The following is a 20,221-nucleotide window of genomic DNA, read 5'->3' on the forward strand; positions in this document are numbered from 1 at the left end:
CCATATTAAGGATATGCATACACTGATCAAACGAAACACACTATCTTTAGAGATTGAGTACACATCAGAAGTTCACAAACTTACTACAGAGCAGATTTGTTCAGATTTGAAACAAAAAAATTACAAAATCTTCAATATTTAGACATCAATGTACAAAAAAAAATAAAAAATAAAATCTATCTTTAATTGGCGAACGAAAAAAAAATAGAGTTGAAAGCTTGTACCTCTGAGCCGACGGTCGTGAAGCTGGATTGTGAATAGGTGTGAGAGGTGCGCACACTTGTGTTCCAAAAATAAAAAAATAATTATTTGCAGGTAGAATGGGCCTCAAGCCGTTTGGGCCGAATTTGGCCTACATAGCAAAAAGGAATTAAGTGGAGTGGGTTGGGTTTCTCCATGAAATGGGAAAGCTTCTTGAAGCAGCCAGCCCAAAATTTTCTGCAGATTCTGATTCTGATATATATGTATTTTTTTTTCCTGCCATTAGACAAACACACACTTTACTTTGCTCATTTTAGATTTGAACCGGGTCACCATCAATTTCACTGTGCCACATGGTCGTTGGTGATTCCAATTCTGATGGGCAAGATTTCAAACAATACTTACGAATTGGTGTGTTGATATCTCCTTCATCAAATTCACCAATTTGAGTTAAATTTCATTATTTCACCAAACCTCTCTCTTATATTTATAAGGTAGATCCATACCTGATTGGTGCAACAGTAACATCAGTCCCGGACCCGGTACGTCACAGCCTAACTCACAAACAAACCAGGAAGCAGCCTCTTGCATCTCTCTAACTTATTTGTTACACTAAACTCTACGTAGTTTAACAAAATAGCAAAACACTTCCTGTATTATTATTTTTTTGGAATCAATTTACCAACTATGCAATATAGACTCTGGGTGGGTGCTGTAAAAGTAGACAAATACTCGTGGTATGAAATAAAAAGAAGACAAAAAAACATTATTTTAAATGTTATACAGATGGTGAACTTTTTCAAATCTATTACCAAGGAAAATGACTAATTTATCAAATTTATTTGTCAGCCAATTGATGAAATAAACATATTTGAGTTTATCCACTAAATTAAATTATAAAATGCCTTCAATTAGACAAATAGGTTATCATCAATTTTAAACTATCTTACTGGTTATTTTAAATAGAGTAGTAATATTTAGTGGAAGAGTTAGACATAATTTCTTACCGAATGGTACACAACTAAACGACCAATTAAAAGTATTTAGTTTAAGATCCCATACTAGCCGGAACTAGACACCTCTATGGATTCCAAGTGACTCGTTGCGTTGACACGCCTCTACCTTCGGCACAGAGGCTTGAGGAGCCGTCGTCAACAAAGATGTTGACCAACTGGACGCCGCAGCAGAGGTCGCCCTATAAGAGGGTATCCCCACCCCCCACATTGTCATCATCTTGGGCAGACGAGGGAGCCTCTCTACCAGAGCATGAATAACCAAATCATTGGCACCCTCCCTTTTGTCAAAGGTCCAATTCCTTTTAAAATGTAATTTTTGCTCTTCTTGTTTTTATTTTTTTTAGATATAAAAAAATGTTGAAATTCAAAAAAAAATCTGCACAAGACTGAAATAAGAGCCCTCATACGTAGTAACTTTTATTGGCTCAAAAAAGTTGATTTTCATTTTTTTGCTAAAAAAAAAATAATAATAATAATAATAATAATAATATAATTATTATTTTATTTTATTGGAGAGCCAAAACCCCTATGGCACTTTGGCTATCAAAAATTTGGAGAGCACAAAAGGGCTGCTCAACCATTTGAGAGGGTGAGATTCCCAATGCTCTATTTTCTTCTACTAGACATGGCTTCTTCATACTCACAGATAATGCCATCACCGGTTCTCTTAGCCTTCGTCAAGAGTCTCCTCCGGTCACGGGAGGTCGGTTGGCCACCGTGGTGTGGCTTTGGGGCGTTTTTTCCCTACAGAACTGAGGATAATCCGTCTTGTTGATGTTTCAATTGAGACTGTTAGTGACAATCAGGTAGACTGCAACCATTTTTACTTCAGTTAATTTATTGGTCTGATTGTTTGTGGCAATGCAAGATCCAGAGTTTGTGTGCCACAATCGTATCCGAATTTTACAAAAAGAATCTTCATCAAAGAAGTTTTTTCTTTTATAATTATTGTAAATATTTTATCTTTCTGACACACTGTTGAAGCAATGTACCCCAGAAAGCCTGTTATCTTTCTAATTACATTGTATTTTGCAACTATTTGAAACCACATAATGTTATTTATATATATATATATATATATAGAGAGAGAGAGAGAGAGAGAGAGAGAGTAGAGTGCTTTTTCCAACTATTTTGTTTTTGTGAGCTATTGGTTTGGCTTTTGCCTTTGGCTACTGTGGCTCCTCTCTGTACATATCTTGGCTCTTTTATACCTTACATAATTGGCGTTTAGGTACCGAGTAATTTGGATGGTTCCAACCTTTGGAAACTTTACTATTAAATTTTGTCGTCATAGGTATAGTTTATGGGTTATATAATGTTTGACAATGAGGAGACCTTGGATTTTCAGTTTCAAATTTGGCTAGTCTGAGTCAAGTAGATTATGAAATATTGGAGGTGTTTGGTGAGTATCTCTTGTTTTCACGGCAAGCGGGTTGTGACAATAAGGAGTACAATTTTAAATTTATCCAAGAAAAAAAAATAAAAATTATATATATATATATATATATATATATATATATATATATATTCAAGTCCGCTTTGCATTTTCTACGGTCAAGTCAATGCTCCACTTTCCTCCTGTATAACTAATTTACTACACAGACACATACACATGGATATGGAAAAATGGTGGGATGGGGGATCTCCATGGAATGGGAAAGCTGCTGCAAGCAGCCAGCTCAAAACTATCAGAGGGCTCAAAACAAGTAATCTCTTCTGAAACTAAAATTGGCTGGAACATACATAAACTAGTATGTCAGAATTTCTTCTTTCATCTCTAATGGGCAATATTCCTGGCCTAGGCAAATTTTTTACACCATTTTCCCATATTGTGACCTCTCAGACCACATTCAGCTGATCCCTTCTGCAGCAAAAAATCTCAGTCAAACGAACCATGAGATTTCTCTCCACTTAAAACACACCATCAAATCTCTCTCAACCTACTCCTCAAGTCTACCGGTACAAGCTTGTATGGTTTTCCCAATCAATTCACAAACATTTTTTTCTGCTATGGTTAGCTATCCAATCAATGCATTGTTCTAAAACCACGGGACTGGAATTTAATTCAAGTTTGTTAGTTTGATTGAAATGTATAAGTTCCCGTTGATATGGGGAAATGTGTAACGACCCAGCTCCTCATGGATCCGGATCATTAAACGGGTCCTAACCCGACCCAAAAACATCCGAGGACAATACGGTTATTTCACGTCAAAATTAAATAACAAGGTCCAAAAAGGGCAAATTGGTAATTTGCCATGAATCCATAAATTGAGACTCAAGGGTATAATAGTCCTTTACTTGTACCACATAATAAATAAAATAAGGTCCGGGGCAATATAGTCTTTTGGGTGGTTGAAATATAATTATTCCATTTTGATGGGTCATAAAATAATTACGTGTAACATTACTTGGGGCCAAAGTGAAATTATAAAAACTTAAAATTGTAATTACATATGTGACGTAAACCGGTCGACGTATATGCATCAAACGTCGACTGGTTTGGGTTAAGAACAGTGGTAATAACCACTGCCAACATACCGGTCGACGTGTGGGAAGCCACACGTCAACTGGTTTGGAACGTAATACCGGTCGACGTATAGATGCCACACGTCAACTGGTTTGGGACGTATGCCAGAATGACCCATTCTGCCAAGATATCGGTCGACGTAGTTCTGGAAAAATTGCACTCCCACTTCCCACTCTGATAACTCACTTACACCAACACTTGGTAATTAACAACCCCCGCCACTACATTCACGTACAAAATTAAATACATTAATAATAACAACCACGTTATTAACGTCATTTGCCAGACGGTTACTTAAAATGTACAAACTGATTTTGAGTGAGTAACACTTAATTACATTGTCCAATGGCCATGTATACAAACTTATTTACATTCCCAAAACTACAATCATACATGAAAATGACTAAATACAAAATAGCAAAAAAAATCATCTTCTAACAACTTTCAAGCTTGCGGAGGATTCTCATCCGCCATTTCCTTGCCATGACTTGAAAAAAATATAATATATAGTGGGGTGAACAAATTGCTCAGTAGGTGGCGCCTAAGACGCACCTCATGAGACCCCGTGAATCTAAAACGAAGAATGGGCCAATAGGAGTTAGGGTCATACCACCTAGGGGAGAATACAACATGGCTCTCATTCTCAACACAAATAATATGATGTAATGGAGATGCAATGCATGCCGATGTCGCTCTCCATTTTCACAATCAAAATCATCACTTTCAACTGTTAATATAGCCCACCCTTTGGTGACCCCGCAGCGACACGAGAGGAGGATTGGCTAGTGTCCCTGACCCTTAGTACCCCCGCGGCATCATTATGGGGCCCAGCTAACTCAACCACGCTAGGGCGACTCCCTAATCCCCTTTAGGCTATATTAACCTCCGGCCTTTTGGTACCCACACGGCGATTGGGTTTTCCAAAACACTTTCATCAAAACATTCTTTTCCAAAACTCCCCATTTTCATTTCAAAAACAAATTTCTTCCCTTCATGCAGCCCAATGGTGTACATGCATGTCTCATGATCTCAATACTATGAAAATGAGGAATTTGACACAACACAAGTAAGCATGTTCTCATACTTCTAATATTAAAACAATATGCTTTCATACATCATTCATAGCATGTAAATAATACAATAGGCATAACTCACAATATAAGCATACTTTTCAAATAGTTCAATTGTGATACCCCCGGATTTTCGAATGCGGGTTGGCAAGGCCCACGCTCGAATACCCGGGGATATCAAAATAAATTAATAATAAACGAACACAGAGTACAAAAGAATAAAGAAGAATAAATAAAATGCTGACAAGAAACTAAAATGATAATCTAATAATAGACCTCAGAATATATTTCCATTAATTAATAAACTCTTCTGATACAACTGATCCTCCAAAATACAACTCGGGAATCCATACTGTGTGGACCTCTAGAAAATCCAAACTAAACAAATGACAGCAATAACTGTCTAAATCAGGAAACTAAATCATAAAGGAACTCCTATGTAGCATCGGAAGAATGAAATAGACTGATCCCCGCTTAGCACGAACAACCTCTACTCCTGACGAATACCTGAAAAATAATGGTGGGTCAGGCCCACAAACAAGTTCTACTCTACTACAGTCCAAATAGAGATCCGATACACGTATACATCCTAGTCAATCCAACAGTAACTAGTAGTCCGTATATATATATATATACATACACACTAAATGAACCTCACTACACTATAGGGTTGTCTCAACCTGAATAGTAGGCAACATGCAAAACGCACATATAGTGGGCATAAGTACCTAGACCTACCAGGGTACACAACTACACTATATCTAGCTACACATCCCTGGCGATATACGCACCCTAACCACTGATCCTGAGACTCAAGCTCATATCCCTGGCACCATACTTATATATATAAAATCTAGTAACCATCATATTCAATATAAATTAATCCTCCACAAGTAATCCAACTTGTTCAGCTGACCTGACTTGAATATAAGTAGGACTTAACATTTTAGTTAATCCATTCCCTTATATAAAATAGGTAGGACTTAACTGATAAGTTAATCCGTCCCTAGAATGCCACCGTCCCATACCGGTGCATTAAACCACACAATCTAACAATTAATGTAACGATTAAGGAAATATATCAAACAATCCAGAAATAACTATGATAATATGATATCAAGTTATCACAAAATAAGAATAACTTATTATTTATTTAAACTTCCTGTATCATATGTACTACATAAACTGAATCTTATACATATGATGATATTTTATTATACCGTCAAATAAGCATTCTTCATATCCAATTCATCCTACACATTTAATCTCAATTGCTAAAACATATTAAAAGATTAAATTCATTCATTTGTTTAAAATATTCAAATAGTAAGCATCATTATGATTCAGTCTATTTAAATTTATTTAAACCCAAACCTAGTTCCTATTTAATGTTCAGGAATCCTAGGCATGTTTCTACATTCCATCATTCCACAGATATGAAAAATACATAATTTAAATATGTAAAAATTCACACCAAAAATCAAATCCAAATCATGCATTTATCAATTCATAACACAAGAACAGATATAAACCAAATTTATAAAACCTATATTCTAATCCAATTAAACATGCATAATTATTTAATTTTATGTGTTTAATAAATTATGGAATTTCCTAGGCATGTACAGAAACACGAATCAAAAGGAAAGAGATCGAAAGTTACACTTCTCTACAGGGTTTTTCTCCTTCTTCCCTCATTTTCCTCATTCCCTCTCCAACTCTCTCTCTCTCTAGAATATATCACGTGAATATTTCTAACCCCTTTTTACAACCTATAGTTATATATTTATAGGCTAAATAAAATAACCCTAACCATTTTCCCAATCCAAGTCAATTTAAAAAAATTAAAATTAAAATATTAAAAAGGTAAGTAAAATATGTTACGTATATAATTTATGTATATCTTTATTAAATAAATACATTATACATATCCATTATTTATTAATGGATTATCCAATAATACTTAAGTTACCACAATATTATAAAGTAACTTAAAACATAACACGTATCAAATCTATATATATTTTTATTATTTAAATATAAAACATATACATCAGATTGAATATTACTACCCAAATTACCATAAAAGTAATTAATAAATTACTTTCCCTTTTAAATTACCATAAAAGTAATTAATAAATTACTTTCCCTTTTATATATATTAAAAAGGTAAGTAAAATATGTTACGCATATAATTTATGTATATCTTTATTAAATAAATAAATTATACACCTTCCATTATTTACTAATGGATTATCCAATAATACTTAAGTTACCATAATATTATAAAATAACTTAAAATATAACACGTATCAAATCTATATATATTTTTATTATTTAAATATAAAACATATACATCAAATTAAATATTACTACCCAAGCTACCATAAAAGTAATTAATAAATTACTTTCCCTTTTATATATGTATATAATATATATCTATATATATATACATGCATAACTATCTATGGGTAATAATCCATACACATCCAACCTCCTATCCAAGTAATCTATGGGACTCAATTGGTTGGCCCATGACTACTAACTATAACCATAAAAGAAAAATAAAATAAAATAATAAAAGAAAAGAAAACATTTAATTTACAATTAATCAAAACACCATTTAAACACATAATCTAATTAAACAATTAACACATAGACAAATACAAATAATACAGAGACACATAATCAAATAATCAAGTAATACCTAATTCAATTAAACACATAAGCAATTAATCAAATAATCAATTAAATAATTACAAATACAATTAAAATTAAATAATTAAAAATACAATTAAAACAAACAAATAAATACCGAAACTATCCTTTTAAAATTAGGAGTATTACATCAATCAAGACAAGTCTTCACATATTCACATATATACATCCAAGACATTTTTTTTTTGCTACAATTAACACAAATAAGCATGCTATAACATAATTCAAGTAAGTTAATTCACAAAGGTGCATGAATAATGTGAATTAGGAAGCCCCTACCTCAAATTGAGCAAAACCCTTAAAATGATTAAGAATTTCGAAATCTAAGGGAAGCACCAAAGCTGAAATCGTTGGTATCAATGTGTAGAGCTCGTCGTGCTCTCCGTTTTGCCTCAAACGGCTCTCAATTTCACCAACTAATGAAGAAAAAATCTTAACTCAAAGTTTGATGCAAAATAAGAAGAAAATGAAGAGAAGAATGAGGGAGAAGGAAAATGAATGGAGAGAGAGAAAAATGAGAGAGCAAGAGTGGTCTCTAGACCACAAAATGGCTAATGGTGGGCCCTACCACTTCCATTATATTTTCTCTCTCTCTTTTGCCTTTGATTTTTACCACACAACACAAAAAATGCACCACCATACAAATGCTACATAGATCACTTAAATTCAAATGCACAAAATGCAAATGAATTCAACTAAAATCCCGCACTCAAGACGTGAAAGGATAGAAATGCCCTTGCGGCGACAAAACCCCGGAAAAGAAAAATGCAGGAAATCGGAAACGTTACAAAATGACTCCAAGTCCAAAATTTCTAAAATGCATTATACATATACAAGTCAATACAGCCTGTTTTCAATTTCTACAATACCTATACTTTCAATAGACAATTAATTTGTCATCAATCTATTTAGAAAATCCAGAAAGGTACCGGTCCTTATGAGTAATGATCTTAGCATTCAGTGTCAATCCCATCCCCATGTGAGTGAGACCCACAAATTTAGAAATTGTATGAACTTTTCGGATTCTTTCAAAATTCAAGAATGCCTTATTTAACAAGAATACAAAGAAACTAAAAAGGAAAACTTGACTCTGCAAAAGTATTGCGTACAGGCCACTTACTCAACAAATATCTTGACTCTGCAATAGTTTTTATTAATCAATCAATCCATATATATATATGCATAATATGTTTCCAAACACTGAATATTGATTCTCCCAATAGAATATGGTTGCCTGCAACAACAACTCTTGGACCCTTCTTCAATTACCTTATAAGCTTCTCTATTTTTCATTCATGATCTTCTTCTTTTTTTCTTTATTATATTAGTTCCTTATGCAACTCCACTCAACTTCAGCTTCCCTACTATCACACAAGACTTTAAGAATGTCAAAATATTCAATTATGGAAGTGCTAGTACCTCAGAACAAGGCATCCAACTTACGGGCAGGGACGTGCTCACAGCTGGTCGAGCCATGTATGGTGAATATCTGCACCTTTAGGACAAGGCTTCTGGAAACCTGGCCAACTTTGACGCCCATTTCTCCTTTGTCAATGATTCAGAAGGAAGACAAGTTTACGGCGATGGGCTTGTTTTCTTCCTCTTTCCCTTGTTTCCTAATTACAGTATAATCCTCAGCACAGAAGCTGGTGCTCTTGGTCTTCCAATAGACCACGCCACAGTAGGTCTTCCAGTGGAGTTCAACACTTACAAGAATCATTGGGATCCCTACAACAAGTCTGACATTCATGTAGGTATCAATGTTAACTCCCTGAAGCTCGGGGGAGAAAATGAAGCTTGGATTAGTTATAGTTCTGACTCAAATATTCTGAGTGTTAGCTTCACTAGTTATTTTGATCATGCCATAGTTCAACAAGGTAACCTTAGTTATATTGTTGAGTTCCCAAAAGCCGGCTTGTCAGAATGGGTTGCTGTTGGCTTCTCAGCCTCAACCGGAAAGGGTGACGTCGTCGAAAAACATACCATTAAATCATGGAGTTTCAATTCAACCAACCCAGCGCCAAAGAAGCAAAACAAAACAGCACTAGTGGTGGGACTAAGTGTTAGCTGAAGTGTTTTGGTTAGTGGATTGAGTTTGATTGCCATTTTCTTGTGGAAGAAAAGGAGTAGAGGAAAAGAAGAAGATGCAGCATTTGTCTTTGATCAATCCATGAATGATGAATTCAAGAAGGGTGTCGGACCAAAGAAGTTATCCTACGGTGAGTTGGCTCATTCAACAAATAACTTTGCAGAAGAAGAAAAGCTTGGAGAGGGAGGATTTGGTGGAGTCTATAGAGGTTTCTTGAGGGAATTGGACTCTTATGTAGCTGTGAAGAGGGTGTCAAGAGGTTCTAAGCAAGGGCTTAAAGAGTGTGCATCAGAAGTTAAGATCATTAGCAGATTGAGGCATAAGAATCTGATGCAGCTCATTGGTTGGTGCCATGAAAAAAATGAGCTGCTACTCATTTACGAGTTCATGCCAAATGGGAGCTTAGATTCCCATCTTTTTAAAGGAAAAAGCCTATTGACATGGGCACTAAGGTACAAAATTGTGCACGACTTGGCGTCTGCTTTGCTCTATCTTCACGAAGAGTGGGAACAATGCGTGCTGCACAGGGATATTAAATCAAGCAATATTATGTTGGACTTAAATTTCAATGCCAAAGTTGGGGATTTTGGGCTAGCTAGGCTTGTTCACCATGAAAAAGGATCTCAAACAACACTTTTGGCAGGGACATTGGGCTACATGGCTCCTGAATGTGTCATCACGGGCAAGTCTAGCAAGGAATCAGATGAGTATAGCTTTGGAATCGTTGCACTGGAAATAGCATGTGGAAGAAAATCCATTGATGTAAGGGCACCAGAAACTCAATCAAGACTGGCGGAGTGGGTTTGGGACCTCTATGGAACAGGAAAGCTTCTTGAAGCGGTAGACCCCAAATTATGTGCAAATTTTGATGAGCAAGAGATCAAATGTTTGATGATTATTGGGCTTTGTTGTGCTCATCCTGATTACAATCTGAGACCCTCAATAAGACAAGCAATTCATGTGCTTAATTTTGAAGCTCCACTTCCCATTCTCCCATCAAAGATGCTTGTACCAACATATTTTGCTCCTGATCCCATTGTCTCTGAGAGTAGCCAAATCCATTATCCCAGCTATGGTGACAATACAGATTCCTCAAAGTTTACCATATCTTCTATAAATTCCTCCCCATCTGCATCACTTCTATATACACGGTAAGGTGATTGAAAGGATATCAAGTTCAAGATTGTCATGTAATTGAGGTGTATTGGACCTCTTCATTATTTTTCCTCTTTTTGTTCTTACATTTCTTTAGCAATTGTAAATGTTTCTTCAATTTTTTATGCAAATTCTTTATAAACCATTTAAAATATTGCCACCATGACTTTAAAGTTTAAACTATCAAATGGGTAAACACAAATGTTACATAAACATGGGACTAACAAACACTACAAATTGCACCATATAGGATTACTCACATTTGCCTACTCCTTTTACGACATGTCTTGTTGTCCTGTGTATGAGTAGAATTTTATGAATGACAATTGGACAAATGAATTGGGTGACTTGCTCTGCCCGACCCTATTGTCATGGAATTGTTACATAATACTGTTTACTAATAAAAAGTCAATCACATAAACTGAAATTTGAAAGTCAGCAACACTATTCATCAAAGTTCACCTCATCTTCCACAGATTCTGGTAATACTGGTGCTGCTTAGCTTGTAAGTTGATTTTAAATATATTAAGTTTGTGCAATGCACGCACGTAATGTAATAATTGCAGTTCTGAAGCTTATATGGAAGATAAACAACAACAATTCTCATAGCCTATTGGCTAATTGGATCAACTTTTATTTGCTGAAAAACAGAAGCTTTTGGGTTCTGAACATACCTCTCAAAATTCCCTCTAGCACTTGGATGAAAAAAGCCGCAGTTAAGGTCCATTGCTAGGCCTTTTATCAAACATCATATAGGCAATGAAGAGTCCACCATGTTTAAGTATGATGCTTGGATTCCACTGAGTCCTCTTTCATGCAGAATTAACAATCTCTCCATCCATACCCTCTCTGAAGCTGAATTTGTCAAAGTCAGTGCGGTCGTCAGAGATGGAAATTGGGTCCTTCATCTCTGTTGAGGCAAATCCTCGAACTAAGGTCCATTGACACTCCTGCTCAGCTAGACCTCAACCCTGAAGACCAAACCAGTTTGGTTCCTTCTCCTAACAAGCTTTTCTCCTTTTTTTCCCCTGGCCATTCATTCATTCTCTGGCTAGCTCTGCAGATTATCAACCAAAACTCTTTATTGTAACTTCAATGCCCTAATTTTTAAATTTCGAAAAAAAAAATTCAATGCCCTAATTTTTGCACAAAGGTCATCTCCAAAAGCTTTTTTGATATGTTGGGCTGAACCCCTCTTGGGCTATGGCATTTCTTTTGGTTGGGCTTGCCCATGTTTTCTGTTTTTCTGATTGCCTTTTTACTACCCTGCAGTTCTCTATAAAAAATAATAATAATAAATAAAATCCTCATTTTCTTAAAATATTACAAATAGTGTCATTACAAATTTGGCCTAAAATCTTGCTTCTTATAATTTCTAAGTCCAAAAATCACATGCCTAGAGTCTTTCGGCTTTCTACTGAATCCAGTTAAATTTAGAATTCTTTACTTACATTTATAATAATAAATTTCATTATTTACTCTGAAATAATTTTTTTTTAAATAATAGCATTTTTTGAAACACAATAAATCATGAAAAATATCAAATGATAAAAGGTAGTAAATAAGCAATTTATAAAAACTTTTGTTTTACATTTTAAAAGTGGGCCTCTCCAAATTTCAAACAATAGTTAGATTTAACACCACCACAAAAAAAATAATAATAATAAATAAAAAATAAAAATAAAAATTACAGTAAGAGTGTGAGCGACTGCTATTAGCAAAACTCTTAATTATATACATTGCTTAAACTTTTGAATATATATATATATACACACACACACATATATGTTTCTTCTCTTTTTCTTTAATTGTTACACTTAGCATATTATTGTTTCTTTAGTTCTCAATCAGAGCATCAGTTGTTGTTGTGGAAACAAAAATCTATTCCACCCCTCTTTTGTGCAAGTGAAAGTTTTGACAGAAAATACAACAAGGGGGGTGTTGAGCTGTTTATGTAACTTAATTCCTATCGAAATTCTTGTCACACATATGTTTGTACCATATGCAAATGGTGTTGAGCTGTTTATGTAACTTAATTCCTATCGAAATTCTTGTCACACATATGTTTGTACCATATGCAAATTGACCCGTTGTGGAAATTAACTATGTTTGTACCATATGCAAATTGACCCGTTGTGGAAATTAACTATAGTTCTCAATCAGAGCATCAGTTGTTGTTGTGGAAACAAAAATCTATTCCACCCCTCTTTTGTGCAAGTGAAAGTTTTGACAGAAAATACAACAAGGGGGGTGTTGAGCTGTTTATGTAACTTAATTCCTATCGAAATTCTTGTCACACATATGTTTGTACCATATGCAAATTGACCCGTTGTGGAAATTAACTATAGTTTTTAACTTTGCTCATTTAACGAAGCAAGATGGTCATTCTCAAAACTGATCTTTTCTCAATTGACAAAGTGATTATGACATAGCTTCAATGTTTTTGACATTTATTAGGTTCGCAAACGAAAAACATTTACTACAACAAAAGTGACCTTTAGCAACGTTTTTTTCGTCACAAAAAGTTACATTTTCATTGCTAAAAGTTTTTAGTGACGAAAAATCATTCATCAATATTTCGTCGCTATTGCATGACTTTTAGAGCCTGTTTGACATGCGCTTTGTTATAGGCATTTTGCTTTTGGTTAAAACAGAAACAGTGTTTTTGTTGTAGGAGTGTTTTTAGAAAAAATCAAAAACATTTTTAGAAACGATGTTTTGCTGTGGAAATGTCAGAAACAGAAATATGAAAAATATGGTTTTTAGGTCTTGAACAGTTGTCAAAATAAGAAAAAACAACTTTTTGATATTTTGTTTTGGGTCACTGTTCACGAAGTGTTTTAGGACTGTGTAAAATAACACAAGGTCACACCAAATATGGTTTTGTTGCCAAAATTGATACTGTAACAATCTAAAAACAAAAATAACAAAAACAAAACGCATGCCAAACGAGGTTTTAGCGATGTTACTTTTCGTTACATCTGTTTGCCTTTTAGTGACTCAAATGTTTGTTACATTTTATTGGGCATTAGCAACGAAAGTTGTCGTCACTAACTTACCCAATAACTAATGTCTTTCGTTGCTAAAAACCAATTTTTGCATGTTTTCTAAACTTCTTATCGTTTTTGTTAATATTAAAAAAAGTCCAAATAGAAACACAGGTCCACACATTTCAAACTCTATATAGCAACACAAATTTAAACATAATATTAAATTTTATTATGAAATACATAATAATTCTGAGTTCAAAAATAAAATTAACATAAATTTGAATAAATTTCTACATTTGTTCAATTCTAAGTCAAAATATAAACTAAATTTCTAATTGTCTAATACAAAAGACCAAACTAAAACATAAAAACAAACTCCCAACTCTCCCTCTATGGCAGCACCTCAAAGTTCCGTTAACACTAGTCTTCTGGAATCTTAAAATTCTTCCAACTGTTTGTGTGGCTTTATGTATTTCGCCTTTGAATACAGTAATTCCACAAGAAGCCACTCTAGCAGCTGCAACAAAAATGATATATATATATATATATATATATATATATATATTTTTTTTTTTTTTTTCAGTAAATGGAACAATGGGGACTGTGAAAGTTAAACATAAAAATTAAATAGTATTCTTCAAAGATGAATAAAATATATCTTGATTATCAACATGAAAAATGAATTTCTTCAAAGAGATGCACATTATCAACATGAAAAATGAATAAAATATAATAAATACAAAAATTATTTATCTAAGTCATCATCTCAGCAAGTTCTTGGAAGGAACCTCATTGTTAGGATTGCCCACTACTCACATTGAATTTCGGTTTGCACCACCTGAGTTTCCTGAGAATAAACAGACAACTAAATTATTAATTCTGTATAACAAACAATAAAGGGAAGAATATCACACAATAGGCTTACAGGAAAGTTAGTCCTAATACATGAAAGTAGTCCTAATCTAATTTTATTAAATAAGTCAATTGTTGATAGAAGACTACAGAAATATATAACCAAAAAAATACTCAACTTAGCAAAGGGCCAAGAAGGAAATAAAATAAGAGTGATATTGTAGTAGTGGCTTAAGTAGATCCAACAAAGATGAAACTAATAAAATAAAATAAAAAAGGAAACTACAAGAGGAAACATCTGAAACTAAAAATAAGACACATCAGCTGTAAATATAAGCTGACAAAATATATATATATATATATATATATATATATATATATATATATATATATATTGAATAGAATACAAATATAAAAGGAAAAGAAAGTAGTTGGTACACCATAAACTATTACCCTTTGGACTCATATAAGTGTAAACAATGGTAAACGTACCTCTTATCATAGTGAGTAAAAGTCAGACCATATTTGACATTCCACAAACTAAATGTATGGTCAAATAAGAGAAATTACAAATAATAATAATAATTTTAACTGAGTTTGGGTAGAGTGTACTCCCATGATCTCACTGCCATTCTTGTCTATTAAAAGACTTGATGCCCACTAAAATAGGATATTCATCAAATACAAGCTTATTACTAATAATTTTGAACCTAACAAGATTGACTTGAGCATACAATCTAAATAGCTCAATTAAGAATACTACTGAAACCAATTGGATACCTATTTACTTTCTAATTATAGCCTAGTTAATCAGTCGCTAAATCTGAAACAAAAATGATAAAGAGTAATATTGTTGAGCAAAAGATCTTTTAATAGTTAAAAGAACACATTGCATTTATACTCAGCAATAGTTTTTAAAAAGAACATTTAAGCCACAAAAAGAGAAAGGGAACTAGGAAAAAGAGACAGAGAGACAGAGAGAGAGAGAGCAAATGGAATGAATCCATTGTATCATTCTTTCAATGTTTATAAGACTATAAAAATGTTCACTCCCCCCAAAAAAGTTTAATGGTTGGTGTTACAGAATATATAACTTCGACCATAGGGATAAACTAATAACATCCAAGATAAGGGTTAATTTCTACACATAATAATCAATCTTTAGGAAAACAATCAATTCCAAAACCACAGAGAATTTAGGGTTGATGATTTAGCTTGGATCAGGGAAAATAATTAGAATTTTGCAGTCGGAATTGTTACGAGGATGAACTAGAGAGAATCTAACATAACATATAGAAAGAATGAGACTCTTTTAAATCACAATGGAGTACAAAAATGTTGCTCACCAACAGGTACATATAATTCTTAATGATAAAAAAATAAAAACAAATTAAAAAAATGATTTTGTGGAGCTTAATCAACTCAATCCTGTTATAGATTCTTTTAGTGTAAAAAAAAAAAAAAAAAAAAAAAAAAAAAAAAAAAAAAAAAAAAGGTATTCACTCCATAATTATATACTTGACATAAAATGGTTTCAGTGGGCACATATCTTGGAAAACAAAAGTAAAAGAAACAGATTAGAAGCAGTTGAGAAGATAAATCATGTGATATTGTTGCTGGAATCTAGTTGGAACTTGCTCTTTAATTTATTATAGATCACCTCAAATTTCAAATAAAATGTAAATTTCACCAATACATATTAAATAGATAAGGACTCAAAATATATACACATATTTATTTGCTCATATTCAAATCTATGGATATAGAGTGTATAATTCCTATAGATTTTAAAAACTCCTTAACATATTCAATTTTGGAGCAAATCCTCTTTATCTTTTTTGATAATGCTCTTATATTATATATAATATAAGGGCATTAGGAGAGAGATAAGGGTATTTTTGAAATTTCATATCTTAACAATGATTTCAAACCGTTCTTTTGCTCATTTTTTTCAACTCAACCGATATAAACAACATAAACCCTTATTTACTCATTTTTTTTCCAAACTTAACAGACTTATATAAATAATTATATAAGCCCTTGTTCATTTTTTAAAATTTAATAGACTTATATACACGTACAATATAAACAATAAAGTATTATTTGTTCAAAATGTAAACATTATGGTTTTTATTTTTTATTTTTTTTCATTTTCTACCCCCATTTATTATTACATTACTGCATATGTGATAGCTCTAGCTTTTGTTGGAATCACTTTGATACCATTTTGTTGTTGGCAATAGCCTGCACTTGTTGGAGTTATTCTTAAAACTCTAAAATTATCTTAATTACTGTTGGCATTATACAATAAGTTCATTATTTTCCACATTAACATGATCAATTACATTATAGGTGCATTCCTCAAGGGTACGTTTCACAACAAATTTATCTAAAAGAGATATAAGAATGAATTTAAAAAAAAAAAAAAAAAAAAAAAATTCTACAATTTAGAGAAAAAAAACATGATATTTATATTAATAGATTAAATATTAAACTACCCAGCTTTACAGTTTTAATTTGATCATATATTTGAACATTGATTTACATCCCGCCATCCGCTTTGCACTTTTAATTCAGAGTTGTAGCACTGGATCAAATTGTAGCATGTGGAAGAAACCAAATGCATTTGTGTTGGCTTAACTGGCACCAAAAATAAAACAAAATAAAAATAAAAATTATTTAACTAGCACCAAAAAAAAAAAAATAATAATAATAATAAAATAAGCTTCACCTATATGATAATGAAATCTCCCCTATAAACTTTTTCACAGTCCAAAATCCTGCATTTTATATGGTGCAGTCAGTCAATGCATATATATATATATATATATATATATATATATATATATATATATATAATATTTTTTGTAGCCGGCAAGGAGTTCTATTCCAATCCACAAACGCGGAATTTTTCGTATGCTTCAGTATTTTTTAAGAAGAAATGCCTGTCCAAGCAATGTTTTGTTTTCGTCTGCTTCTTCAAATAAAACCTAAAAGAAAAGAAAAAAAAAAATCCCCAAAAGATAAAGAGAAGGTATACAAAGACTGATTCAACATATCTCAAGAATTGATCTGCAGTTATAATTTATCAATTATATACACACAATTGATACGAATATGTAGTAAGCCTATTGATCTGCAAACTTAATCAAATCATTCAAAAATCTTTCCCATCTTTAGTAGTGCATCATGCTCTGCAATTACAGTGCTCTTGTAAAATTACCTAAGCTTCTCTATATTTTCTTCACGCTCACCTTTTTCTTTTATCTCATCATCCCTCATGCAACTCCACTAGAATTCAACTTCCCTAACATCACAGCAAGTGATCAAACCGCCACATCTAGAATAAGAACTGACAAAGACGCTACTATCTCAGGAGGAGGCCTCCAAGTCACCCAAGACCCGTCGCGGCCGGTTGGTCGAGCCAGATACATCGAACCACTGCACCTTTGGGACTATCCTTCTCGAAACCTGGCAGACTTCGAAACCCATTTCTCCTTTGTCATTGATTCAGAAGGAGGTTCAAAGTATGCCGATGGGCTAGCATTCTACCTTGTTCCCAACGTTTCCGATTCTGATATCACATCAGGCAGTGCCATTGGTCTTCCAGTCGACCTTACAACAATGAACTCCACCACTCCCTTTGTTGCTGTGGAGTTTGATACTTTTCCTTGGGGTGATTGGGACCCAAATTTCATACATGTTGGTATCAATATCAACTCTATGAAATCTGTTAACACGTCCATATGGAAGGGTAATATCACTGGAGGGGGAAAAAATGAAGCTTGGATTAGTTATAGTTCTGACTCAAAAATTCTCAGTGTTCGCTTCACTAGTTATTTTAATAATACCATAGTCCAACAAGGTAGCCTTAGTCATGAAGTTGATCTGCGCGAGTACTTAACGGAATGGGTTACTTTTGGCTTCTCAGCCTCAACGGGGGAATTTTATGAGACGCATACAGTTAAATCATGGAATTTCAGTTCTACAGATCCGGCGCGGGTGACACCAAGTCCTAGTCCAAGCTTAACAGATCCAGCACCAGTGACACGGAGCCCTAGTCAACGCCCCATACCCAAAGGAAAGAAGGAAAAGAATACAGCATTTGTGGTGGGATTAAGTGTTGGCTCATGTGTTTTTTTTGGTGGATTGGGTTTGATTGCCATTTGCTTATGGAAGAAAAGGTGTAGAGTTAAAGAAGAAGATGCATTTGTCGTTGATCTATCCATGGATGGTGAATTCGAGAAGGGTATTGGACCAAAGAAGTTTTCCTTCACTGAGTTGGCTCATTCGACAAGTAACTTCGCTGAAGAAGAAAAGCTTGGAGAGGGAGGGTTTGGTGGCGTTTATAGAGGTTTCCTGAGGGAGTTGGCTTCTTCTGTTGCTGTGAAGAGGGTGTCAAGAGGTTCTAAGCAAGGGCTTAAAGAGTATGCATCAGAAGTTAAGATCATTAGCAGATTAAGGCATAAGAATCTGGTGCAGCTCATTGGTTGGTGTCACGAAAAAAATGAGCTGCTACTTGTTTACGAGTTCATGCCAAATGGGAGCTTAGATTCCCATCTTTTCAAAGGAAAAAGCTTATTGACATGGACGATGAGGTACAAAATTGTCCATGGCTTGGCCTCTGCTTTGCTTTATCTTCATGAAGAGTGGGAACAATGCGTGCTACATAGGGATATTAAATCAAGCAACATTATGTTGGATTCAAATTTTAATACCAAAGTTGGGGATTTTGGGCTAGCCAGGCTTGTTGACCATGAAAAAGGATCGCAAACAACACTTTTGGCAGGGACAATGGGCTACATGGCTCCTGAATGTGTCATAACGGGCAAGTCTAGTAAGGAATCAGACGTCTACAGCTTTGGAATTGTTGTACTGGAAATAGCATGTGGAAGAAAACCCATTAATCTCAGGGCAACAGAAACTCAATCAAGAGTGGTGGAGTGGGTTTGGGACCTCTATGGAACAGGAAAGCTTCTTGAAGCAGCAGATCCAAAATTATGTGCCGATTTTGATGAGCAAGAGATCAAATGTTTGATGATTGTTGGGCTATGGTGTGCTCATCCTGATTACAATCGCAGACCATCAATAAGACAAGCAATTCATGTGCTTAATTTTGAAGCTCCACTTCCCATTCTCCCATCAAAGATGCCTGTACCAACATATTTTGCTCCTGATCCAGTGAATACACCTATATCTTCATTTCCATTGTCCTTTGATCCCACTGTCTCTGAGAGTAACCAAACCCATTATTCGAGCTACAGTTACAATACAGATTCCTCAAAGTTCACCACATCTTCTTCAACTTCCTCTGCAACTGCATCTCTTCTGCATACGCTGTAAGTTGATTGAAAGAATATCAAGTTCAAGATTGTCATGTAATTGAGGTGTTTTGAACTCCATTATCTTTTCTCTTTTGTGTTCTCATTCCTTGAGCAATATAGAAAGTTAATTCAATTTTCATACAAATTCTATATAAATTATTTTTAAAAGGTTTAGCATGCCTTTATACTATTAAATTGTATTTATATATAATTTTTTTTTTTAACCAAAATTGTGTTTATATAGGATTACTCGCATTAGTCTATTCTTTTCACATGTCT

The 20,221-nt window shown here is 33.8% G+C and overlaps 2 protein-coding genes and 1 pseudogene across 2 annotated transcripts; all 3 read left to right on the forward strand.

Moving 5' to 3' along the window:
- The first annotated feature begins 2,829 nt into the window (after positions 1-2,829).
- Positions 2,830-9,603, forward strand: LOC132295814 (seed lectin-like; annotated as a pseudogene).
- A 70-nt stretch (positions 9,604-9,673) lies between these two features.
- On the forward strand, positions 9,674-10,825 carry LOC132294203 (L-type lectin-domain containing receptor kinase IX.1-like). Its single transcript, XM_059791971.1, has one exon. The coding sequence runs from the start codon at positions 9,703-9,705 to the stop codon at positions 10,774-10,776; it is 1,074 nt and encodes a 357-aa protein (XP_059647954.1). The 5' UTR covers positions 9,674-9,702; the 3' UTR covers positions 10,777-10,825.
- Positions 10,826-17,807: 6,982 nt separating this feature from the next.
- LOC132295815 (L-type lectin-domain containing receptor kinase IX.1-like) lies at positions 17,808-20,013 on the forward strand. Its single transcript, XM_059794088.1, has one exon. The coding sequence runs from the start codon at positions 17,808-17,810 to the stop codon at positions 19,959-19,961; it is 2,154 nt and encodes a 717-aa protein (XP_059650071.1). The 3' UTR covers positions 19,962-20,013.
- Positions 20,014-20,221: the final 208 nt, after the last annotated feature.

This window comes from Cornus florida, unplaced genomic scaffold (assembly GCF_030987335.1).
Source record: "Cornus florida cultivar Cherokee Brave unplaced genomic scaffold, ASM3098733v1 CherokeeBrave_3.0.0_Hap2_Chr02, whole genome shotgun sequence".
In the NCBI taxonomy this organism is placed as follows: Eukaryota; Viridiplantae; Streptophyta; class Magnoliopsida; order Cornales; family Cornaceae; genus Cornus; species Cornus florida.

Bases quoted from the DNA above. Each gene is read 5' to 3' on its own strand.
- LOC132294203 (XM_059791971.1), top strand. From the start codon at position 9,703: ATGAATGATGAATTCAAGAAGGGTGTCGGACCAAAGAAGTTATCCTAC.
- LOC132295815 (XM_059794088.1), top strand. From the start codon at position 17,808: ATGCTCTGCAATTACAGTGCTCTTGTAAAATTACCTAAGCTTCTCTAT.